At 42.5% G+C, this 23,400-nt stretch overlaps 1 protein-coding gene across 3 annotated transcripts in view; it reads left to right on the top strand.

Moving 5' to 3' along the window:
- Nucleotides 1-23,400, top strand: part of TAF1B (TATA-box binding protein associated factor, RNA polymerase I subunit B) — a 57,633-nt gene that overhangs the window by 20,353 nt on the left and 13,880 nt on the right. For all 3 annotated transcript variants that reach the window (XM_070732968.1, XM_070732969.1, XM_070732970.1), the window contains exons 9-12: nt 15,157-15,304; nt 18,226-18,403; nt 19,062-19,108; nt 19,831-19,921. In XM_070732968.1, the coding sequence (XP_070589069.1) occupies nt 15,157-15,304; nt 18,226-18,403; nt 19,062-19,108; nt 19,831-19,921 (464 nt within the window). The remainder of the gene's footprint in view (nt 1-15,156; nt 15,305-18,225; nt 18,404-19,061; nt 19,109-19,830; nt 19,922-23,400) is intronic.

The raw sequence follows: 23,400 nt of genomic DNA on the forward strand, positions 1-23,400 counted from the left end.
TTTATCATTGGAATCTGCTGTTGTGTAACAGAAACTCTTGCTTGTCCTTACCTGTCGAAGCATTGCCTAATAGAAGGAAAATGGGTTGACTGAGATGTGTGTCCTTTAATATTTATCTCTGTGTCTCTGAGGGAGTGAAGCTACATTATTGCCTTAAACTGTTGTGGCTTTATAGGCTTCCCAGTATATTTGCTAGTTAAACAACGTTAAGCCAAGCATTGTCAATAGCAGTGTACAGGGGGCTGCCACTCTACACATCCATGTGGAATTACATGTATCCTCTGCTCGCTAGCATTCACATGTGGTTGTGGTAATTTAGAATCGCATGGCATAACTGATGCCCCTATACATCATTTCTTTCCTGATGGTACAGATTGCCTAAGTCAGTGTTTCCCAACCTTGGCCACTTGAAGATATTTGGACTTCAACTCCCAGAATTCCCCAGCCAGCATTCGCTGGCTGGGGAATTCTGGGAGTTGAAGTCCAAATATCTTCAAGTGGCCAAGGTTGGGAAACACTGGCTTAAGTGTATCTGCGATTAGGATTGCATAAATGAATGCAAGGAAGAAGTTTAGCATGTGAGAGACACAATGAGACTAAAACAGAGCACTTATATTTTCATTGTGTTAATTGGATTCTGGTAGTCTTTTGATAACTTTCATGATTGATGAAGCTTCCCAATTAGGATGTAACATCTGCTCCAGATTAAAATAACAAAGGGTTAAAAGTGAGGAGAGAGCAGACAGCCATTATAATTATCATGCCCATCACAACTGAATTGCTTTTAAGTTCAACATTCCCCCCTCCAAAAAAAAATATTGCTTTCCTTTGTTAAGCCTTGATCTATATTAATTATGTTTGTTTCCCCCACTGTTGCCTTCTCTCTTGTTTTTCTTCTTCTCCCTCCCTCTCAAGACAGTTGCATTTCACTAGTATTGCCAGGCCTGGGAATTTATGACACTGGGAACATTTTGGAATGTTTCCATTGTCACTGAGCTACTTCTGTAGCTCTTTGTACTATATATTGCTTATTCCTTGGAGCGATTCAGGATATTAAGCAGTTCTCCGAGTTAAGCAGTAGGTGTTTCGCCCACATAGTTGTTCTTTTCTACCCTCAGTTGTCCTCTAATAATCCATGGCACACCCTAGGTTGTTATATAGTATGAGCACGTGCCTTGTAAGTCTTAGAAGGTAAGGGTCTTCCCTTTCTTTACTGCTCTGTACCTGCTCTGCATTTAGCGTTTTTAAAACAATCATATTGGAAGATGGAAAAACTACAGTAGTTTTCAATATTGAGCCAAATGTGACCCTTAAAAAAAAAGTAATCCATTTATTCACATGGTTTTGTCTGGTTTTGTGTATATATATTATATATACCAGTTGCGGCCCTACCTGGACTGGAAGTCACTGCTCACAGTCACTCATGCCCTCATCACCTCGAGGTTCGACTACTGTAACGCTCTCTACATGGGGCTACCTTTGAAGAGTTTTCGGAAACTTCAGATCATGCAAAATGTAGCTGCGAGAGCGCTCATGGGCTTCCCTAGGTATGCCCATGTCACACCAACACTCCGCAGTCTGCATTGGTTGCCGATCAGTTTCCGGTCCCAATTCAAAGTGTTTGTTATGACCTATAAAGCCCTTCATGGCATCGGACCAGAATATCTCAGAGACCGCCTTCTGCCGCACGAATCCCAGCGACCAGTTAGGTCTCCGGGTCCCGTCAACTAAACAATGTCGTCTGGCGGGATCCAGGGGAAGAGCCTTCTCTGTGGTGGCCCCGACCCTCTGGAACCAGCTCCACCCAGAGATTAGGACTGCCCCCACCCTCCTTGCCTTTCGCAAACTCCTTAAAACCCACCTCTGCCGTCAGGCATGGGGGAATTGAGACAACTCCCCCAGGCTTATATAATTTTATGTATGGTATGCTTGTGTTGTATGTTTTTAAATAATTGGTTTTTTAGATATTTTTTAAATATTAGATTTGTTCATTGTACACTGTTTTATTATTGTTGTGAGCCACCCCGACTCTGCGGAGAGGGGCGGCATACAAATCTAATTAATAATAATAATGATACCGTGTTTCCCCGATAGTAAGACAGTGTCTTACTATCTTTTTACCCGCAAAAGCCCCACTAGGTCTTACTTTCGGGGTATGTCTTACATACCCCCCCCCCTGCCGTTTCCCGCCTCCACTAACCAAATTGACAGGGTGAAGTCGGGAAGACCCAGGGAGGCCGCCCAGCAGCTGATCTGCTCGGTTCCCTCCGCTTTGACGGCGCTGGTCCGCTCGCTCGTTCCCGCAACCGACCCGCTTCCCCGACACGCGTCTGGAGGGGAGGAGCCGCTCTGCGCAGTTGGGCAGCCCCACCTGCCTGCCGGAAAGGAGGCGGGCGAAGGAGGGCGCAGCTCCGGCCACCCGCTCGGCTCGCTTCTACAACTTCGGACCAGCGCCATCCTTCGCCTCGCATTTCCGGGTTGGCGAGCCTGGATTGTTTTTCCTGCGAGCGCTGGTCCCCGCTAAGCCTTCTGCGCCTGACTCTGCGAGGCGAGAGGGAAGAAGGAGAAGCGCTTCTCCTTCTTCCCTCTCGCCTCGCAGAGTCAGGCGCAGAAGGCTTAGCGGGGACCAGCGCTCGCAGGAAAAACAATCCAGGCTCGCCAACCCGGAAATGCGAGGCGAAGGACGGCGCTGGTCCGAAGCCTCACTCGGCGAGGCGAGAGGGAAGAAGGAGAAGCGCTTCTCCTTCTTCCCTCTCGCCTCGCAGAGTCAGGCGCAGAAGGCTTAGCGGGGACCAGCGCTCGCAGGAAAAACAATCCAGGCTCGCCAACCCGGAAATGCGAGGCGAAGGACGGCGCTGGTCCGAAGCCTCACTCGGCGAGGCGAGAGGGAAGAAGGAGAAGCGCTTCTCCTTCTTCCCTCTCGCCTCGCAGAGTCAGGCGCAGAAGGCTTAGCGGGGACCAGCGCTCTCAGGAAAAACAATCCAGGCTCGCCAACCCGGAAATGCGAGGCGAAGGACGGCGCTGGTCCGAAGCCTCACTCGGCGAGGCGAGAGGGAAGAAGGAGAAGCGCTTCTCCTTCTTCCCTCTCGCCTCGCAGAGTCAGGCGCAGAAGGCTTAGCGGGGACCAGCGCTCGCAGGAAAAACAATCCAGGCTCGCCAACCCGGAAATGCGAGGCGAAGGACGGCGCTGGTCCGAAGTTGTAGAAGCGAGCGGGCGGGCGGAGCTGCGCCCTCCTTCGCCCGCCTCCTTTCCGGCAGGCAGGTGGGGCTGCCCAACTGCGCAGAGCGGCTCCTCCCCTCCAGATGCGTGTCGGGGAAACGGGTCGGTTGCGGGGACGAGCGAGCGGACCAGCGCCGTCAAAGCGGAGGGAACCGCCGCCAGGGCGCTGCGAACTGCTCCCTCGCTTTTAGTACCGTGTTTCCCCGAAAGTAGGACATATGTCTTACTTTCGGGGTATGGCTTATATAAGCCGACCCCCCTGAAACCCCCCATATGTCTTACAATCGGGGGGGTCTTACTATCGGGGAAACACGGTAATAATAATAATAATAATGATAATAATATTAATAATAATAATAATAATAATAATAATAATAATAATAATATATTCAGCAGATTACTATGCTGGATGATGAAATACGAAATCCAGCATAGTGATCTTGTTTGCTGTGTTGTACTGACATAATAATTATAATAATAATAATAATATATTCAGCAGATATATAAAAAAAGTGGGTGGATTCCTCTTTGGAGTTTAGGTTATATAGGGAAAGAAAGCAGAATTGTTCTGCCAGTGAGTTTTGCTTTGCCAGTAGATGAATCACAATAGATGGAACATTTAAGAAGAGCAATCTCTTTAAAAAATATTCACAGTCCCACAAAGGGAGGAATTAACTCCTGCGCCAATGGCCATAGCATATTATTGTGGTTTGTTTTGGGAGTTGTCGTAAAGCAGCATTGGATTTTAGGAAGGAGGGAAATAAAAGCGGACTACAGAGACGTGACATATCATAAATAAAATAGGTCAATCAAAATTATTTCAAGATTGTCAATATTCATTGTAAGGCATTTTGAAAGCATCACCAATCACATCAACGGGCTAAGGCAATATTAATGTTTTATGTTCAGCCTTTTTATCAAATCAAAATAAAGATGTAACTAGTTTTAATATAACGCAAGATCACGAAATACTGTACTATGGTATTCTTAAACTCTCTTTTGTAGCACTTTTGGGTACTTTTTTTCTCAAGTACATTGCAGGTGGTATGATAGGCTATTTTTGCAATAATTACATCTGCTCATTTCTCTTCTTCCACTGTCATTGCTAACAAACCACATTTGTGAAGCCTTACAAATATCTGCCAAACCTGTTTGGCCTGATTAAATTGTATGACATGAAAAAATGTATACATACCAAATGTAGCTCTGACTGGCTATGTTACAGTATTTTCTAAGTACTGAAGGTGGTGTCATAAAGCTCATTTTTGTCTCTGGGCAATCTCTCCCCCCTCTTTTTTTTTGCTTGTTTTTGGGGTGGAGGGATTACAACATAAAAATGGGAAGGTATACTCATTTGTTTGAAACCTACATTCATGCGTTATGTTCAACACATCCCTTCCTGATAGCATTGTGTTTTTATGTCAAGGAGGTAGTCCTTGACTTACAACAGTTCATTTAATGATAATTCAGTGTTACAACAGTGACTTCGCTCTATTAAGCTGTATTAGATAGCGCTTATTTTTTTAGGCAAGATTGTTTTTTGTTTAATTATTAATATTTTTAATTGATTTTTAACAATTTAAAATCACACAACATAAAACAGTGCGTAGTGAATTGTGAATTGTGCCCACCACCCCGACATACACACATTCCCCACCACCAAATTGGGGGTATTTCTTGTATAATCCACTTAACCCAAGAGCAATATATCTGTTTACATATTATAGAGTGATTCCAGTTTATTTCTTGTAGCTTGGTCTCGGATTCTGCTCGTCATATATCGTCTTACCTTGTCCCACCGTCCCATCAGCTGTCCCAACTCAGTTTCATTATCCAAATTTATCCTTTTTTCCATAATTTCAAATTGAATATGGTCCACCATGTACCTATACCAATTTTGCATTGTCCGTTTTGTCGCATCCTTCCAACCCAAAACTATTACTGCCTGAGCGCTTTCTATTGCTGCTTTTTTTATTTCTCTAAATTCTCCCATCGCATTACTTTTTACTAGTACTGCCATTTCCTTAGTGATTGTCCATTGTATATTTAACATTCTATTGATATCCTCTTTCACTTTTTGCCAAAATTCCTGCACTATCGGGCATTCCCAAAACATATGCATAAACACTCCTTTATCTTGACAACCATGCCAACAATTCCCCCTGACATTCTGCTGAAAATGTGCAAATTGAACGGGAGTGAAATACCACTTATGTAATATTTTCCTTCTCATTTCCCTAATTCTTGTATTTTTAATTTTCCTTATATCTTCTACTATATTTTCCATTTCTTGTACCTCTACTAATATCTCATTTTGCCACCATTTAGTCAATCCATCAATCGTGTCCCCATCTGACTGCACTAGCAGTTTGTATATATTAGTTGCTTGCGCCTTTATCCCATCACTTTTTTCTCTTATTATTTTCTCTAACCCTGTCTCCTCCCGCCATAATACTTCTTTATTCTCCCTTTCATTTAGATATTTACATATTGCATTTATTTGTAGCCACCTTCCCTTACCTAACCACCATTCTATACGATTTCTACTTGGCCTGCCATCCTTCTCGTATAACTGTTCTATCTTAGTTATCCCTCTTCCCTTCAACTCTCCTATAACCCTATTTAAGTTAATTTCGTTTTCTCTATTTATTACATAAAGCGATGACAGTTTAGATTTATATAATCCTATTTTCCCCTGCCATTTTTTCCAAATTTCCATAGTCCCTTTCATTGGGCCTATTAATTTACCTAAGTCACTCCTATTCCACTTCCTAAAAATTAATTCTCTATTGTTCATCCCGTTGTTTTTCTTTTTCCAATTTCGCCCATTTATTTTCACCTAATTGCAACTCCATTAACCTTTCCATTTGAAAAGCTTCCCTATACAGCTCCAAACATGGAACTCCCCATCCCCCCTCTTTTTCATTCGCAATTAACCACTTTTTTCTTATTCTTGGTCTCTTGTCTTCTTCAATCCAATAATTTAATTTTTTGTCCCACTCTTTAACCTTACATACCGATAGCCCCCCCGACAGCACCTGAAATAGGTACATCATCTTGGGAGCTATCATCATTTTTAAAGCTCTTATTTTAGAGAGTCTCCTTAGCTTTTTATCTTTCCAGCTCCTCATCTGTTTCAACATTTTCCTCCATATTAATCTATAATTAATCTCTTCAATTTTCACTGGGTTTTTCAATAACCAAATTCCCAAATATTTTATTTTTTTAAGTCCTAATTTCAACCCTGATTCTTTCCTAATTTCTATCTGTTCTCTCGGATCTATATTTAAACACATAATCTCTGATTTTTCCATATTAACCGACAGTCCCGATTCCTGCTTAAACTCTTGTAAAATATTTATTATACCTTTAATCATCTCCATCGGGGTCTGGGTCAATATAATTGCATCATCTGCAAATAAATTTATTTTCATTTCTAATTCCCCTATTCTATATCCTGCCCAAGTGTTATCTTGTCTTATCTTATTAGCTAAGATCTCTATTGCTATTACGAATAATTTTGGAGACAAAGGGCATCCCTGCTTGGTGCCGTTTAATATTTTAATACTCTGCGTTCTTTGTCCATTCACTCTTATATATGCTTCATTTCCTTTATAAATCTCTTTTATAGTTTCACAAAATTTTCTCCCATATTTAATTCGTTACATAATTTATATAAATAACTATGGTTAACTTTATCGAACGCTTTATAAACATCTAATTTCAAAATTCCCAATTTCCTTTTAGTAGCAGTAGCATGGTGCATCACATTCATTACATTTCTAATTGGTTCACTTATTTTCCTTCCCTTCACGAATCCATATTGATACTCTTCAATTATTTTTGGTAAAATATTTTCTAATCTATTTGCCAGTATTTTCATAAATATTTTATAATCCTGATTTGCCAAACTGATCGGACGGTAAGACCCAGGCTCTCTTAAATCTCGACCCATCTTCGGAATGGTAACAATTTCTGAAAGCTTCCATGTCTGCGGGATATCACGATTTAACAATATATTATTAAACAATTTCCCCAAATGCGGCAACAACACATTCACATAAGTTTTATAGAATTCCCCTGTAAACCTATCTGGTCCCGGTGCTTTGGCTTGTTTTAACCCTTTAATTACTCTAGCAATTTCATCTTGTGTAATTTCTGCATTCAAAATTTGTTTATCTTCTTCACTTACTATTTTCCCAACCTTGAGGACTCCTATCTTCACTTGCTCCTCTTTATACAAATCTTCATAATATTTCCTCATTATCTCCTCTAACTGGTCATTACCATATCTAACCACTCCACTAGTGTCCCTCAATGCTAAAATACATGATTTTTCTTTCCTCTTCTTCAGATATCTCGCCATTTGCTGCATTGATCTTGTCCCCCAGCTCTGTATTTTTTGTCGCATCGCCATTCTCATCTTATTCCATTTAATCTCATCATACACCATCAACTGTTTCTTTTTCAATTTCAATAAACTATTCCAATCTCTACTTTTCGTTAATCTTAACTGCTCTTGTATCAAATCTATTTCCCTTATCTTCCTTTCCCTCTCTCTACCCCACCTGTTCCTAATATCTGCTTCCATACATATACATTGTCCCCTCATGAAGGCCTTACATGCATCCCATACAATTGATTGTTTAATACCACCCACATCATTAATTCTAAAATATTCTGATAACTCTGTTTGCAATTTCTCTTTATCTTGTTCCCTAGCAGTTACAACTGCATTATATCTCCCATTTGTTAATTGCATATTAAAATCTCCTGCCAAAAAAGTTGAGCCCTCCTTAAAGTTGTCTAACTTCTTCTTAGTATTTATTATAAATTGTTTTGTTTTCACATTTGGGGCATAAATTGCTGCTAATGTCAGCTTCTTTTGATTTATTTTCCCTTTAACAAATATCCACCTTCCTTCTCTGTCTTTCTGAATTCCCACCTCTTCAAAATTAACCCTCTGATGAATCAGAATCGCTGTGCCTCGACTTTTTTGTGTTCCTCTCGACTCAAACACCCATTTCCAATTTCTATCATTAATCAAGTTATCCCTTCCTCCCCTTCTTTTATGTGTTTCTGTCAAAATCATAATATCCACCTTGTATTGCTTAGCCATCCTTAATATCCTAAAACGTTTCAAATCCGATCCCAAACCATTCACATTTAAAACCATTATCTTACACTCCGTCATAATATACCAAAATCACCCTTTTCCCCTCTTGTTTTGCCCTTGGTTTATTTCCCCCCCCCTTTCTTTACCCCTATTACCCCCCCCCAACGTGCCTCCCCCTGTGCTCCCCCCACTGAGAGGGGAGAAGACAAGAAAAAACCTTGCCCATACATGAGGCACATTATCTGGATTGCGTTCCCACTCAACTAGCTCCTCTTTCAACCCTTTTTAATTTTATTAAAGAGAAAATTTCTCCCCCCCTCCTTTCTCCTTTAAATAATTCCTTCTTTAATTTTAAATTCTTAAACCACCTTTTTCTCCCCCTTAGACTTCCCCCACTGAATGACAGATATACAGGAATCCCAAGGCATCTCCAAGAAAAATAATAATAATAACAACAATAATAGTAATAGTAATAATTCGTTTCCTTTTTTTTTTTCCACACAACAAGACAAGGGACCAAACATGATGGTGTTTTAGGCAAGATTGTCAGAATTGTAGTGGAGATGCAACTTCAGAACATCCTAGAACATGGTTGTCAAACTGGATTTTTTTGATGGCCAGATCAGCATTATTGTTCTCCGTGGGCTGGCTTGTGGGGGCTGGGGGAAGACGGGATGGATGCCTCCTGCAGCACCCTGCTGGCTAAACCTGGATGGCCTCCTGAAGCACTCTGTTGTCTTGGCCAAGGATAAATGACTAAAAACTCTTCATCATTATATCAGTTGAAACAAAACCTCCAGAAACATCCATATTAGACAGAAGTAAAAATATTACTTGGTTAACCATTCTGGGATTGAATGTAATGAGGAAAAGTGGCATATTGCCATATAAACTATAGGAATATTAATAAGTTTTACTGCTAATGGAACAAATAAAATTGCCACCATTGAAAGTAAATGAAGAGTTAACTGTAAAGAAAAGATGCTTCTTAAAAGGATCAATATACCTAATTTCAAAGCAGCAGTGTATCATTTGAGTCCTCGGAAAGGGGCGGCATACAAATCTAATAATAATAATAATAATAATAATTATTATTATTATTATTATTACTATTATTATTATTATTATTTATTAGATTTGTATGCCGCCCCTCTCCGTAGACTCGGGACGGCTCACAACAATAACAAAGACGATGTAAGAACAAATCTAATAATTTAAAAAACACTAAAAACCCCATTGTTAAAAGCAAACATACACACAAACATACCATGTATAAACTGTATAGGCCCGGGGGGGATGTCTCAGTTCCCCCATGCCTGACGGCAGAGATGGGTCTTAAGAACTTTACGAAAGGCAAGGAGGGTGGGGGCAGTTCTAATCTACGGGGGGAGCTGGTTCCAGAGGGTCGGGGCCGCCACAGAGAAGGCTCTTCCCCTGGGTCCTGCCAAATGGCATTGTTTAGTCGACGGGACCCAGAGAAGGCCAACTCTGTGGGACCTAACCGGTTGGTGGGATTCGTGCGGCAGAATTATTATTATTATTATTATTATTTTTATTATTATTGTTGTTGTTGTTGTTGTTATTATAGCACTCCTGACTTTTGATGTTACATAGTTCTTGCAGTACAAGCTGCATTCTGTTTCACCAGGTTCATGAGCTACAGAAAAAGAAGACTAAAATGAAACATATAACAAAAAGAAAAATCAGGAAGGGAATTTTAATCTGATCTATATTTTACAGCGTGAGCTTGCAAAGTGTTAAGTCACAAAGCCATTCATTGTTTTTGGTGTAAGTTTTAAATCTCGTGAAATCAATTATGATATTATCAATATTATCAATTTAAATATGTTAAAGGGTTAAATAGGGTTCAGGAGGGAAGTGTTTTTAACAGGAAAGTGAACACAAGAACAAGGGGACAGAATCTGAAGTTAGTTGGGGGAAAGATCAAAGGCAACATGAGAAAGTATTATTTTACTGAAAGAGTAGTAGATCCTTGGAACAAACTTCCAGCAGACGTGGTTGGTAAATCCACAGTAACTGAATTTAAACATGCCTGGGATAAACATATATCCATTGTAAGATAAAATACAGGAAATAGTAAAAGGGCAGACTAGATGGACCATGGGGTCTTTTTCTGCCGTCAGTCTTCTATGTTTCTATGTTTCTATCAATACACTTTTGCATAATTGTCAGCTGACTGCATTAGAAGCCATTGCACCACAGCTTTCTGTATATGGAGTTTTCAAGTACTACAATAATAATATCCAAGGGCCAGTTTGGTGTAGTGATTAAGGTACCACACTAGAAACTGGGTGTTCTGGTCCTGCCTGGGGCACAGTCAGCTGGGTGATATTGGGCAGTCACTTTCTCTCAGTCCTAGGAAGGTGACAATAGTAATCTACTCCTAAAATCTTGCCAAGGGAACTATAAGGATTAGTGCAGGCAGTTGCCACAAGTCAACACTGATTCAAAGGCACAAAAGAATAAAAACAAAGAAACATTCATAGGGGACAAATAACGTTTCTAAAGTGGTGTTTCTGCAAGAAAAAATAAACATTGGTTCAAGGCACAAGGAAATAGAATACTTTCCTTTGAGCCAAGACCCTGGCATTTTCCCATAGTACTATAGTAGGTCTAAAAGGAGAAGTTATACCCATGTAAGCAAAAACACACAAGCTTCAGTATTTTGCTCATTAGAGAAGCTGGAAACGGAGACAATGCAGACCTGTAGAAATCCCTACCCATATTATCACTTATTTCCATAACGTTGATACACATAGCCAAGGGTTACTTGAAAAGTATGAAAATTAGAATTTTTTTACTGCTAGCAATGAAGGTTGATTTACTTTTGAAGAGAAGCCTGGAAATGTTGCTTCTTCATATACAGTGGTACCTCTACTTAAGAATGCCTCTACTTAAGAACTTTTCTAGATAAGAACCGGGTGTTCAAATTTTTTTTGCCTCTACTTAAGAACCAGAGCCTGGAAAAATTTCTCAGGAAATTTGAGAGCGGCACGAAGGCCCGACCAGTTTCCTGCCATTCCCCCTTTAATCCCGGCCATCTCGGGCTTTTCTGGGCTGCCAGAGGAGCCTTTCAGCGGTGCTTAAGGAGGCTTTGGCAGCCCAGAGCAAACGGAGTGTTTTCCTTTCTCTGGGCGCTGACTCAGAGTCCCTCTTTTTTTTTTTAAGCCTTAAAGTTTTGGATTTATTTTATTCCCTTCACCTCACCTTCTTCCTTCGGCAGCAACTGTCCTCTTCTTCCTCCTCCTCCTCCCACCCAAATTCCAAGATTTTATTTCTTTCCTAATGGGTTTGCATGCTTTATTTGCTTTTATATTGATTCCTATGAAAAAAATTGCTTCTACTTAAGAACTTTTCTTAAAGTTCTGGTTATGGACTGAATTAAGTTCTTAAGTAGAAGTACCACTGTATAGGTAGTCCTCAACCTATGACCAAAATTTATGTTGGAATTTGCCCTATTTTCCAATTTTTTTTAACCACATTTGTTAAGGGAATCATTGCAATTGTTAAGTTACTAACGTGGTTGTTAAGTGAATCTGTTTTCCCATTGACTGCTTGTCAGAAGGTCACAAAACAGGATCACATGACTCCAGGACACTGCAGTAAATATGAATGAATTGTGAAGTATCCAAATGTAAATCATGCAACCATGACAATGTTGCAGTGGTTATCAATGTGGAAAAAATGCTCATAAGTCACTATTTTCAGTGCCGTTGTAACTTCGAACGGTCACCAAACTGTTGTAAGTGGAAGACATTTGTAGAGCTATAAATGCTCAAGTCCTCTTAGGTGAAAACATCAATACTGAGTAAGACAATGTGGGATGATCTTAAGAGAATGTAACATTGCTGCATATCTCATAGTACAGTATTTAAGTATTAACTCTTACAAAAGAGAAACAGTCTCTGGACTGGCTTCGCACTGGATAGTTAACCAGAACTATCTGAGCAACACGACAAAAATACAGTTTTCAAGAGTCATACCTGGACTTAATTAAAAATTATTATGTCTATGAATTCCTTCGGCAGACCAGCTCAGGGCTGGACAGGAAACCTCAATAGCATGTGTTATGCTGCACTGCACTGATAGCTGAAAATACAAGGGCTCTGAAAACCCTAATACTAAAAATCAAAATGTATAATACAGAAAAAAGGGTCTAAAACATAAAGAAGACCAAACCAATGAATGCAGATAGAACAGCCAGTCTTAGATTTCACAACAAAGATATAGAGGTTTCTCGGCCTTTAGGGCCAATCATCAATATTAAAGGATGAAGGAGTCAAGACATATACTGATAGATTAGCATCCAGTAAAGCAAACCTGAAGTCTTAAAAAAAATACTCAAGTGTTGTGATGTGTCCATATCTACAAAGATCAGAATCATGCAACCATGGGTTTCTCTGTGACACTCTATTGGAAGTGAAAGTTAGACTTTATAAATGTAGATTAGGAAGAATATTGACACTTTTACGCTTGGGCATTGGAAAGGACTCCTGACAATATACTGTAGCTGGCAAGAAAGCATTAGATCAGTGATGGCAAACATTTTCTCCTTGATAGCGTATGCACATCATAGCTTGTGCACGCTATCGCGCATGCGCAAGTGCCCATACCTATAATTCAATGCCTGAGAGGACGAAAACAGGTTCCCCTGACCCCTGGAGGCCCTCCGAAGGCCGGAAACTGCCTGTTTCCCAACTTATGGTGGGCCCAATAGGCTTGTGTTTCACCCTCCTCAGGATCCAAAAGCTTCCCTGAGTTGGGGGAGGGTAAAAGTGCCCCCCCACCCCCCGAGGCTCTCTGGAAGCCAAAAATGCCCTCTCAGAGTCTCTATGCAAGCCAAAAATCAGCTGCTGGCACACAGATGCATGTTGGAGCTGAGTTAGGGTATTGTGAATTAAAATCTTATTGTATAATTTTTAAAATTTTGGAGGGATTATGCATAGTGATGTCATAGATGTTGCTTCCATCTTGTAACTCCCATGGTTAAATCCTGCTTTTAGACTAATATCCTGAAGTGTCTGAAGGCCAGCATAAGCCCAATGCACAAAAGTCTGGTAATACAAATATTTCTGGTTTTTCAAGAAAAACCTCCAGGTAGGAAAGATACTTTGGGTAAAAAAAATAGCTGATCTGAATATTTGTGACTATAGTAATGCAGCTTCTGTTTATGTTCAGGTATAAAACCCTTTTTTAAAATTGTAGACATTGTGTGTTTCTGATCTCTGAAATCTTGACCATATTTAATGAGCGGTAAAGCTTGAAATGTTTTGAATGAATGTTGTATCACCAGCCTTTTAAATAAACAAAAACAAGGGGGGGGGGACTGGTTATGCCATAGATAACAATGTTTCCCCACCCTTTGTGCATTGTTTCCCCTTTTTTGGCAAATTTAATAATATAAGTATTTTGTTCAGTCCCCTAGTTTGTAAAATATGAATGGGGAATCTTCCGTACATGGATGTCTTTTCTTCCGCTGCTGCTTATCCTACACAAAAGTGTGTTATAACTTCCTCTTGAGCAGGAAAAGGCCAGGCGAAGCTGGCTCTTATACGGTCCTTGGTGCTCTCTGAGCTTGGTTTTTTGCTTATACTGTAGATATTTCATGATCATGCTGGATAACATCATCGGTACTTGAAGGGAATGGGGTTTGCTCTAACTTTATGCACTAGTGGTTGACAGTCAGGGTTGGTGGGAAAGTTGTTTTCTACTTTGTGCTTCCTTAATTGGGGTATTACTTCTTGATTGTTGTCTAGGGCTAATCTCGGTGTTAATATCTGTTAGTCTAGATATTGATTGGTAGTGAGGAAGAGTTTTGGTCTTTGTTTCCTTTTTGACTTTTTGGTTGCTTCTTTTGAGTGGTATGTTGATGTTATTTATCTCTATGTGCCTGTTGATGGCCAATTTGTCTGAGTAACAGGTTTCCAGAAATTCTCTAGTATCTTGAAACTTGGCAAGTATGTTAAGTCTGTCCATGTGTTGTGACATTAAGGAGTTTTCATCATGTCTTCTGACCAACAGAACTATAATAACAGGTCGAAGTGTGTTCTAAGCACTCTAGATATGTTAGAGAAAAAAGGAGAAATAGTGTGACACCAGAAAAAGTAACTGTCTAAAAAACAAAGGCAACATTTGTGAATATCCATGGCATATTTTTCCTATTCTAGTTTCACTGTTTTACCTTTGTGAAATTAAGATAATTTGGATCTATCCCATAGAGTTGCCATTCTCTGGACAGGTAGACAAAAATGAGAAATCCAGTTTAAACAGCTGTGTGGTGAACAATAATATTATATTTATCCTGCACACACACACACACACACACACACACACCTATATATCTCTATCTATCTATCTATCTATCTATCTATCTATCTATCTATCTACCTACCTACCTACCTACCTACCTACCTACCTATCTATCTATCTAATCTTGGTATATATAAAATTATTTATAGTGTGTGTGTGTGTGTAAATGTATGTATGTATGTTTCTCCAGTATATATTAGTAAGTGCATGATAATAATGAAGAGGCTATTGTGAACAAATAATTTAAAATTAAAATTATTTAATTTGTTCTTGTGATATTTATGTTTTGGCTATGTATTTTTCAAAAGAGAATAACTGATTAAAGTTAATTCTGGATAATACTTGAGGATCTTTAGGGTACTAAAAAAACATAGGCGTATGTTTTCAGCAAGATCAGGATAATGATCCTGTAGAAAATGAATTTGTTCATTCACACACCTTCATAACCCAAAACATTTTCTAATATGTATTTACATATTTTGTTTTTCAGTCTTGGCCTAAGTATGATGATGTTTATAAAAAAATGCATGCCCTTGCAGGATTCATGGACCTGCCTTGTTTTCCAGATATAACAGGGGACAGCTTCCTTCATCCAAATATTCTTTGCATGAAATACATGATGGAAATCAACTTGCCTGGTAAGGAAATATTTAGTAGTCTACTTTAGTATCTTCCAGTTGTTTATAAGTTCTTGGACAAAACCTTATTTTTTGAAACAGTGGATCCTATAGTAAAACAAAGGAATGGGTGCACTGAACAAGTAATTGGACCTTTAAACAAACAAAAAGAAAGATCTACCGTGTTTCCCCGATAGTAAGGCAGTGTCTTACTATCTTTTTACCCCCAAAAGCCCCACTGTGTCTTACTTTGGGGGTATGTCTTACATTGTCCCGGGCACCGGGGCCGGCTCGTCTTCGGGCGCGGGGAGCTGCCGGAAAGGAGGCGGGCGAAGGAGGGCGCCTGACCGCGCCACTCACCTTTCCGCTCGCCTCGGAGCCGATCGGCCTCGCTGGCCGCTTGCAGCTGAGCCTCGGCAGGGAAAGAGGCGGTGGCGCCGCGGCGAGCGAAGGCGAGGGGCGCGCAGGGAGCTGCCGGAAAGGAGGCTGGTGAAGGAGGGCGCAGCTCCGGCCGCTCGCCTCGGAGCCGATCGGCCTCGCTGGCCGCTTGCAGCTGAGCCTCGGCAGGGGAAGCGGCCAGCGAGGCCGATCGGCTCCGAGGCGAGCGGCCGGAGCTGCACCCTCCTTCACCAGCCTCCTTTCCGGCAGCTCCCTGCGCGCCCCTCGCCTTCGCTCGCCGCGGCGCCACCGCCTGTTCCCCTGCCGAGGCTCAGCTGCAAGCGGCCAGCGAGGCCGAGCGGAAAGGAGGCGGGCGAAGGAGGGCGCAGCTCCGGCCGCTCGCCTCGGAGCCGATCGGCCTCGCTGGCCGCTTGCAGCTGAGCCTCGGCAGGGGAAGCGGCCAGCGAGGCCGATCGGCTCCGAGGCGAGCGGCTGGAGCTGCGCCCTCCTTCACCAGCCTCCTTTCCGGCAGCTCCCTGCGCGCCCCTCGCCTTCGCTCGCCGCGGCGCCACCGCCTCTTCCCCTGCCGAGGCTCAGCTGCAAGCGGCCAGCGAGGCCGATCGGCTCTGAGGCGAGCGGAAAGGAGGTGGGCGAAGGAGGGCGCAGCTCCAGCCGCTCGCCTCGGAGCCGATCGGCCTCGCTGGCCGCTTGCAGCTGAGCCTCGGCAGGGGAAGAGGCGGTGGCGCCACGGCGAGCGAAGGCAAGGGGTGCGCAGGGAGCTGCCGGAAAGGAGGCTGGTGAAGGAGGGCGCAGCAATAGTATTTGTCTAGTTTTTTCCCCCTTTAATTCCTTTTATACTACCGTGTTTCCCCGAAAGTAAGACATATGTCTTACTATCAGGGTATGGCTTATATAAGCCGACCCCCCTGAAACCCCCCATATGTCTTACAATCGGGGGGGTCTTACTATCGGGGAAACACGGTATGTCTGTCTGTCTATCTATCATCTATCATAGTGATGGTGAACTATTTTTGGCTCGGGTGCCAAAAGGGTGCATGTGTATTCAATAGGGCATGCATGAGTGCCCACACCCCTAATGCAATGCCCCCCTCGCGCATGTGCACAAACCCATGCTGCCCCCCACGCATACGCACAGGCCTCACTGAAGCTGTGAAGCTGTGCCCTACTACGTACCCTCAGTGGAGCTGCCCTACTACTTACTTTCAGATAGTTGCATTCAGGCCTCCCACACCTCGGCCCATTTCTTCTGCAGCCTGCAAGGCTTCCCTGAAGGATCCAGTGAAGGTTTGTGACATGCTTGCTAACTTGAAAAGTCGGGAATATTCTTACATTATGCTCTGAATTTAATATAATAATTTAAAAACAACAAGAACAATTAATACTATCATACTATCAACCTATGAAACCTCAACACGTACTTTTAAAAACTTAGTATATGGACAAGACCATGAACTATAGCTTAATTTTACTTAGTGTATTAAGTTTCTGATTACTTATACTTTATAACAAAATTGATGGAAGATTATGAAGTTTTACTTTGGTTATGTAATGCCAAAATAACAAGTTAGAGTTTTATTTTTACTGACCTGGGCTACTTTGTGCTGGGAGATATTCTAATATGATTTTCCATTTTATTTGAAATACAGTGGTACCTCGTGATACGAACCCCTCGTGATACGAACCCGGGGTTCGGAAATTTTTTGCCTCTTCTTACAAACTTTTTTCGGCTTACGAACCCACTGCAGATTGCAAAATGGCGCTCCGCTGGGCGGCGCTGCAAGGCTGTCACCTTTTAAAACAGCCGGGGGGCTTCTCGGGGTTCTCCCGAACCCGAATCTGAACTTTTCGGGTTCGGGAGGTGGCCAAGAAGCGCTGCCACCTGGCTGTCACCTTCTGAAACAGCCGGGGGGGCTTCTCGGCGTTCTCCCGAATGCCGAACCCGGAAGTTCGGATTCCGGTTCCGGAGGCCGCCGAGAAGCGCCCGACTATTTCAGAAGGTTACAGCTGGGCGGCGCCGGGCAGCGGAGCGCCGTTTTTACAATCGGCGGCAGCGTTTTATGATCGGCGGCAGCTTTTTCGGCCGATCTGGAGGCTGGAAAGGAGGTGGGGAATCGCAATAGGGAATTCCATGGGCGGAGCTTTGACGTCACGAAGACGTCCGACCAGTTCGGGTTCAAGAATGCTAAGAAGCCCCCCGGCTGTTTTAAAAGGTGACAACTGGGCAGCAGCGCCCAGCGGAGCGCCATTTTGCAATTTTTTTCTTTTTGCACGCATTAATCGCTTTTACATTGTTTCCTATGGGAAACAATGTTTCATCTTACAAACTTTTCGCCTTACGAACCTACTTCCAGAACCAATTAAATTCATAAGACGAGGTATTACTGTACTACGATAATTCCTAAAGGCTAAACATGTTTACTTTCAACTATGGAACTATTTCAGAGAGACAGTATGTAACTCATAGGTTGGTGTGACTATTTCAGAATGTTGCATTCGGTAACATTTGAGGCTGCTCTCAAAAAAAAAAATTTTTTCCCATCCAGATGATATGAATAAATGGACTTGTAGAGTGATAAAAAAGATTGGTGTCGATGAAACAGACTTTTTGACGCTTCATCCTGGCAATAAATCCACTTGGAAAGTGAAATATGATATACTTGCCGTGGCTATTATTATAGTAGTGCTGAAAATTCTATTCTTGTTGGATGATAAATATGAATGGTAAGTGTCCTTTGCTTTATTAAAAAAAAAATATTTAACTTTGCAGCTCTGAATTGCAAAATTAGTAGACAAGTGTTCTTAATTATAAAAATATAAAAGAAATTGAAATTGGTTTAGAGAGAAGATAGCTTCTTGCATGGTTAATATTAATTTTCAACCATGACTCTCGCTGAATACCTTTGGGTGAGTCAGTTTCAGTCCAGCCTACTTCCCCAGATTGTTGTAGAGAAAAAAGGAGTCAGTTGTGAGCTCCTGTACAAGAAACAATACGTAAACCTAATAAATAAAAAATAAATTGCAACTTGCATTTCCTTTTGCTATTTTCCTTGAACCGAATATTAATCAAAGTATTATTTATCTTATGTGCAGGCAGATAAAAAATTGTTTTGATGCAGTGAAGAGTAATGTATTTGGGCTGCGCTGCCAAGCTGAATTTCGACATGTGAATATTTAGCGATGCTTCCCTTTTGTTGGCAGCAGGTGCTAATTTGTACATAGTGTAAATACAAGGCTGAGAGACTACAGTAGATTTTTGGACTGTTAAAATTTCAAACGGCCCAGTCGTAGTAATTCAAATATTAAATATATTCAATAAGTTTAAACACAGGATCACGATTTCAATAAATAAGATGATCGGATTCGTATTTTGTACTTTCAGGCTGCTAGCAGACTATGTGGAGGAAAGAAACAAAAAAAATGAAGAAGGTAACCAAGCTTTTAAAAAATAACAATATAGATTAAGTTTTGTAATTTCAACCATTCCTCTTAAAGTATCCGTGCCTTAATTGTAAAGGTTCCTCTGAAAAATATTTTAAATTAGGAAAGAGAAAATAACAAAAACCTCTGCATAGTTTGAAATATGTTGGCAAGTGACTTTAAGGAGTTGCCTGGATTTTAGAGTTGTATATCTATGCTATTTTTGGATATAAGTTTTGAGTCGGTGAGTTCAGAGATCATGTGAATCAACCAGTTCTTTAGTCAAAGGCATTCACAGATTGGCTGCAAGTTTATACTTTTCTTTCTCACAATCTCTCACTCTGGTGCAGTTTCCCTCAAATGTTCCTGCTGTCCAGAGCTGTGATTAGTATTAAACTGTTTTGATGACCTACATGTTTTGGTCAGTAGAGCGCTGTGTGTCCCAGAGCTATTATGGTTTAGTGAAGATTGTTTTGTTACAGGGTGACAAAGCTGGTGAAATCTTTTTATAGGCTTTGGTGTAGGTTGTTTGGGATTAAATCATTATCTTAAAAAATCTGCATTAGGAAGTAGACTTGTTTATATTAACTAATATATGCCCTTGATCTTAGGATATCAGAAAATCAGTGTAGCACTTTTAATTAAAAAGTGGAGAGAGTTAGCCTGGTTTGTTTGTGTAATAAGGCTTGTCTCTATTTCTGAGAAGAGTTACAAGTTGTTTTGTCCTACAGGTTGTCCAATTTTTGATCTTAGAAAATGGTACATGGTTGTAAAGAATATTCTGGATGTAGAGCAGAAGAAATACAACGAAGAAAGAATCAGGTACATTTCTTAAACACATACTCTTATTTATTGCGATGTTCCCTTTTAGGTTATGCAAAACAAAGACGTAAGAAATAGTGAGCTAAAGAAAACAGGGCATAATAAGAAAAGAAAATACAGCTATAGTTTGCACCAGTACAATTCATTGCATCTCCCCATTATCTTTATATCCATATGAACCAGTCTCGCTTCCCTCACATGTATATACTGCTTCATCCATTCTTTTTGTCCTTTTATCTTCCCTCTTTTCAGTTTCTCATCAATTTCCATCAATACAGTGATCCTCCGGTTATTGCGTCCCCGACCATTGCGAACAGGCTAATTTGCGATTTTTGAACCCGGAAGTCAGAACACCATCTGCGCATGCGTGCCCTTTTTTTCTATGGGCACGCATGCGTAGATGGCGCCGGGCAGATCAGCTGCTGGGCGGCTTCCCTAGGTCTTCCCCCTGTTGGCGGGCATCAGCGAGGAGTTTCCCCACCGCCCACGCAAACTCCTCGCTGCTGCCGCTTCGCTCGGGCCGCTTCCCAGCTGAGTACTCAGCTGGGAAGCGGCCCGAGCGAACGGCTTGTCCGCAGCCTGCCTGCCCGCGCGCCTGCGGCTCGCGCGCCCTTCTCCCGCCCACGCCGTTCGCTCGGGCCGCTTCCCAGCTGAGTACTCAGCTGGGAAGCGGCCCGAGCGAACGGCTTGTCCGCAGCCTGCCTGCCCGCGCACCCGCGGCTCGCGCGCCCTTCTCCCGCCCACGCCGTTCGCTTGGGCCGCTTCCCAGCTGAGTACTCAGCTGGGAAGCGGCCCGAGCGAACGGCTTGTCCGCAGCCTGCCCACGCCGTTCGCTCCCCCTCTTGCTGGCGGGAGAGCGAGAAGCCCTCCCCAGCACCCGCTCGCCCGCCCTTCGCCGCTTGCCCGCCCTTTGCCCGGCCACCCGCCGTTCGCTCGCTGCTCACCCGGGTTCGGGGGGGTGTTGGCAAGCCGCCCATGCCGGCGGCAACGTTTTAAAACAGCGGCGCGGCTTTCCAATGAGTCCCGAAGACAAACGCGGAAGTTTGACGTTTGTCTTCGGGACTCATTGGAAAGCGGCGCGGCTGTTTTAAAACGTCGCCGCCGGCATGGGGGGCTTGCCAGCACCCCCCGGACCCCCAACCCGGGTTTGGGGGGCTGCTAGGAAGCCCCCCATGCCGGCAGCGACGTTTTAAAACAGCCGCGCCGCCCCCAATCTTCGGCTCCTCGCTAGCGCTGCGGGAGTAAAAACACCATCTGTGCATGCGCAGATGGTGTTTTTACTTCCGCAGCGCTACTTCGCGAAAACCCGCTCGTTGCGGGGGGTCCTGGAACGGAACCCTCGCAACGAGCGGGGGATCACTGTATTGGTTTTATCGGTTTTCCAGTTCCTCTCAACCTATTCATCCATCACATATTTCTTTTGAAACTCAATCCTCATTCATTCTGTTTGTATGACCTAACCAACTTATGCATCATTCAATATTTGGTCTTCCTTCTTCACTGATTGCTTTTATCTCTCCTTATTTTTCATGTCAGACTTTTAAAATTTATTTATTTATTTATTTATTCATTCATTCATTCATTCATTTATTTATTTATTGAATTTGTACGCCGCCCCTCTCTGGAGACTCGGGGCGGCTAACAGCAATAATAAGACAGCATATAACAATAATCCAATACTAAAAACAATTAAAAACCCATTATAATAAAAACCAAACATACATACAGACATACCATGCATAAAATTGTAAAGGCCTAGGGGGAAAAGTATCTCAATTCCCCCATGCCTGGCGGCAGAGGTGGGTTTTAAGTAGCTTACGAAAGGCAAGGAGGGTGGGGACAATTCTAATCTCTGGGGGGAGTTGGTTCCAGAGGGCCGGGGCCACCACAGAGAAGGCTCTTCCCCTGGGTCCCGCCAAGCGGCATTGTTTAGTTGACGGGACCTGGAGAAGACCCACTCTGTGGGACCTAACTAGTCGCTGGGAATCGATACCCCCTTTCCATGACTTTCCACTTGTTTTCTTGACACACCCAACTCTCACTTCCTGGTAACAAAGTGAACAGAAGCTTTTTCCTAAATCAGAGATCTTCAAACTTAGCAACTTTAAGACTTGTGAACTGGCTGAGAAATTCTGGGAGTTGAAGTCCACAAGTCTTAAAGTTGCCAAGTTTGGGGACCTCTGTCTTAAATATTTAACTTTTTAAGCAAACGTTTATTCTTTGCAACAGACCACATAATATCACTGGCTCATTTTAAAATGTCTTCAATTCTATCTTTAATACACATTCTAAAACATAACTCCAAGCTGTACTACTGCTACATTAATCTGTTTGCTCTGATTTCACCCCCTCCCTCTAACTTTCCCTTTCTTTTTACTCAAACCAATTTGCAATGAATGTAAACATTTAGAGGCCCTTAGAAACCATACTGTGCCTGGTTATATTTGCCTTGCTGCATGGTAAATTGTATACAGTGGTACATCTACTTAAGAACGCCTCTACTTAAGAACTTTTCTAGATAAGAACCGGGTGTTCAGGATTTTTTTGCCTCTACTTAAGAACCATTTTCTACTTAAGAACCCGAGCCCGGAAAAATTTCCCAGGAAATTTGAGAGCGGCATGAAGGCCCAGCCAGTTTCCTGCCATTCCCCCTTGAATCCCGGCCATCTCGGGCTTTCCTGGGCTGCCAGAGGAGCCTTTTGGTGGCGCTTAAGGAGGCTTTGGCAGCCAGAGCGAACAAAACATTTTCCATTCTCTGGGCGCTTGGCAGGGAATGACGCTCTGCCAGCGCCCAGAGAAAAGAAACGCTCCCACTCCCTTCGCTCTGGGCAGCTGAGGAATCACCACAGTGAAGGAAAGGCACCAGCTATAAAGCGAGCAAGCAAGAGGAGAGGGGAGCCCTTCAGCATGGGAAGGAAGAGGCAGCAGGTAGCAGCAGCAGCAGCCAGTATATGGGAGGCAGCCTCCCGCCAGGTGTATTGGAGGCGTGTGTTCCTCCTCGCCGCCTCAGAGTCCCTCTTTTTTTTTTAAGCTTTAAAGTTTTGGATTTTTTTTTATTCCCCTCACCTCACCTTCTCCCTTCGGCAGCGACTCTCCTCCTCCTCCTCTTCTTCCTCCATCTCCTCCTCCCACCCAAATTCTGAGCTTTTATTTCTTTCCTAATGGGTTTGCATGCATTATTTGCTTTTACATTGATTCCTATGGGGAAAATTGCTTCTACTTAAGAACGTTTCTACTTAAGAACCTGGTCATAGAACGAATTAAGTTCTTAAGTAGAGGTACCACTGTATATGGATTTATGTGGAACGTCTGTTGTGGATAAATGCTATTAATTTTGCCATTACTGCTGCTGCTCTCTAAATTTTAGTTCCCTATCAGTTATTGTTGGTGTTATATTTTAATTTTCAGGCAGTCTTTATACTCACATGTCAACCAGCCACTTCACAAACACACACACACACACACACAGAGTCGCCTAA

This window comes from Erythrolamprus reginae, chromosome 1 (assembly GCF_031021105.1).
Source record: "Erythrolamprus reginae isolate rEryReg1 chromosome 1, rEryReg1.hap1, whole genome shotgun sequence".
NCBI lineage: Eukaryota > Metazoa > Chordata > Lepidosauria > Squamata > Dipsadidae > Erythrolamprus > Erythrolamprus reginae.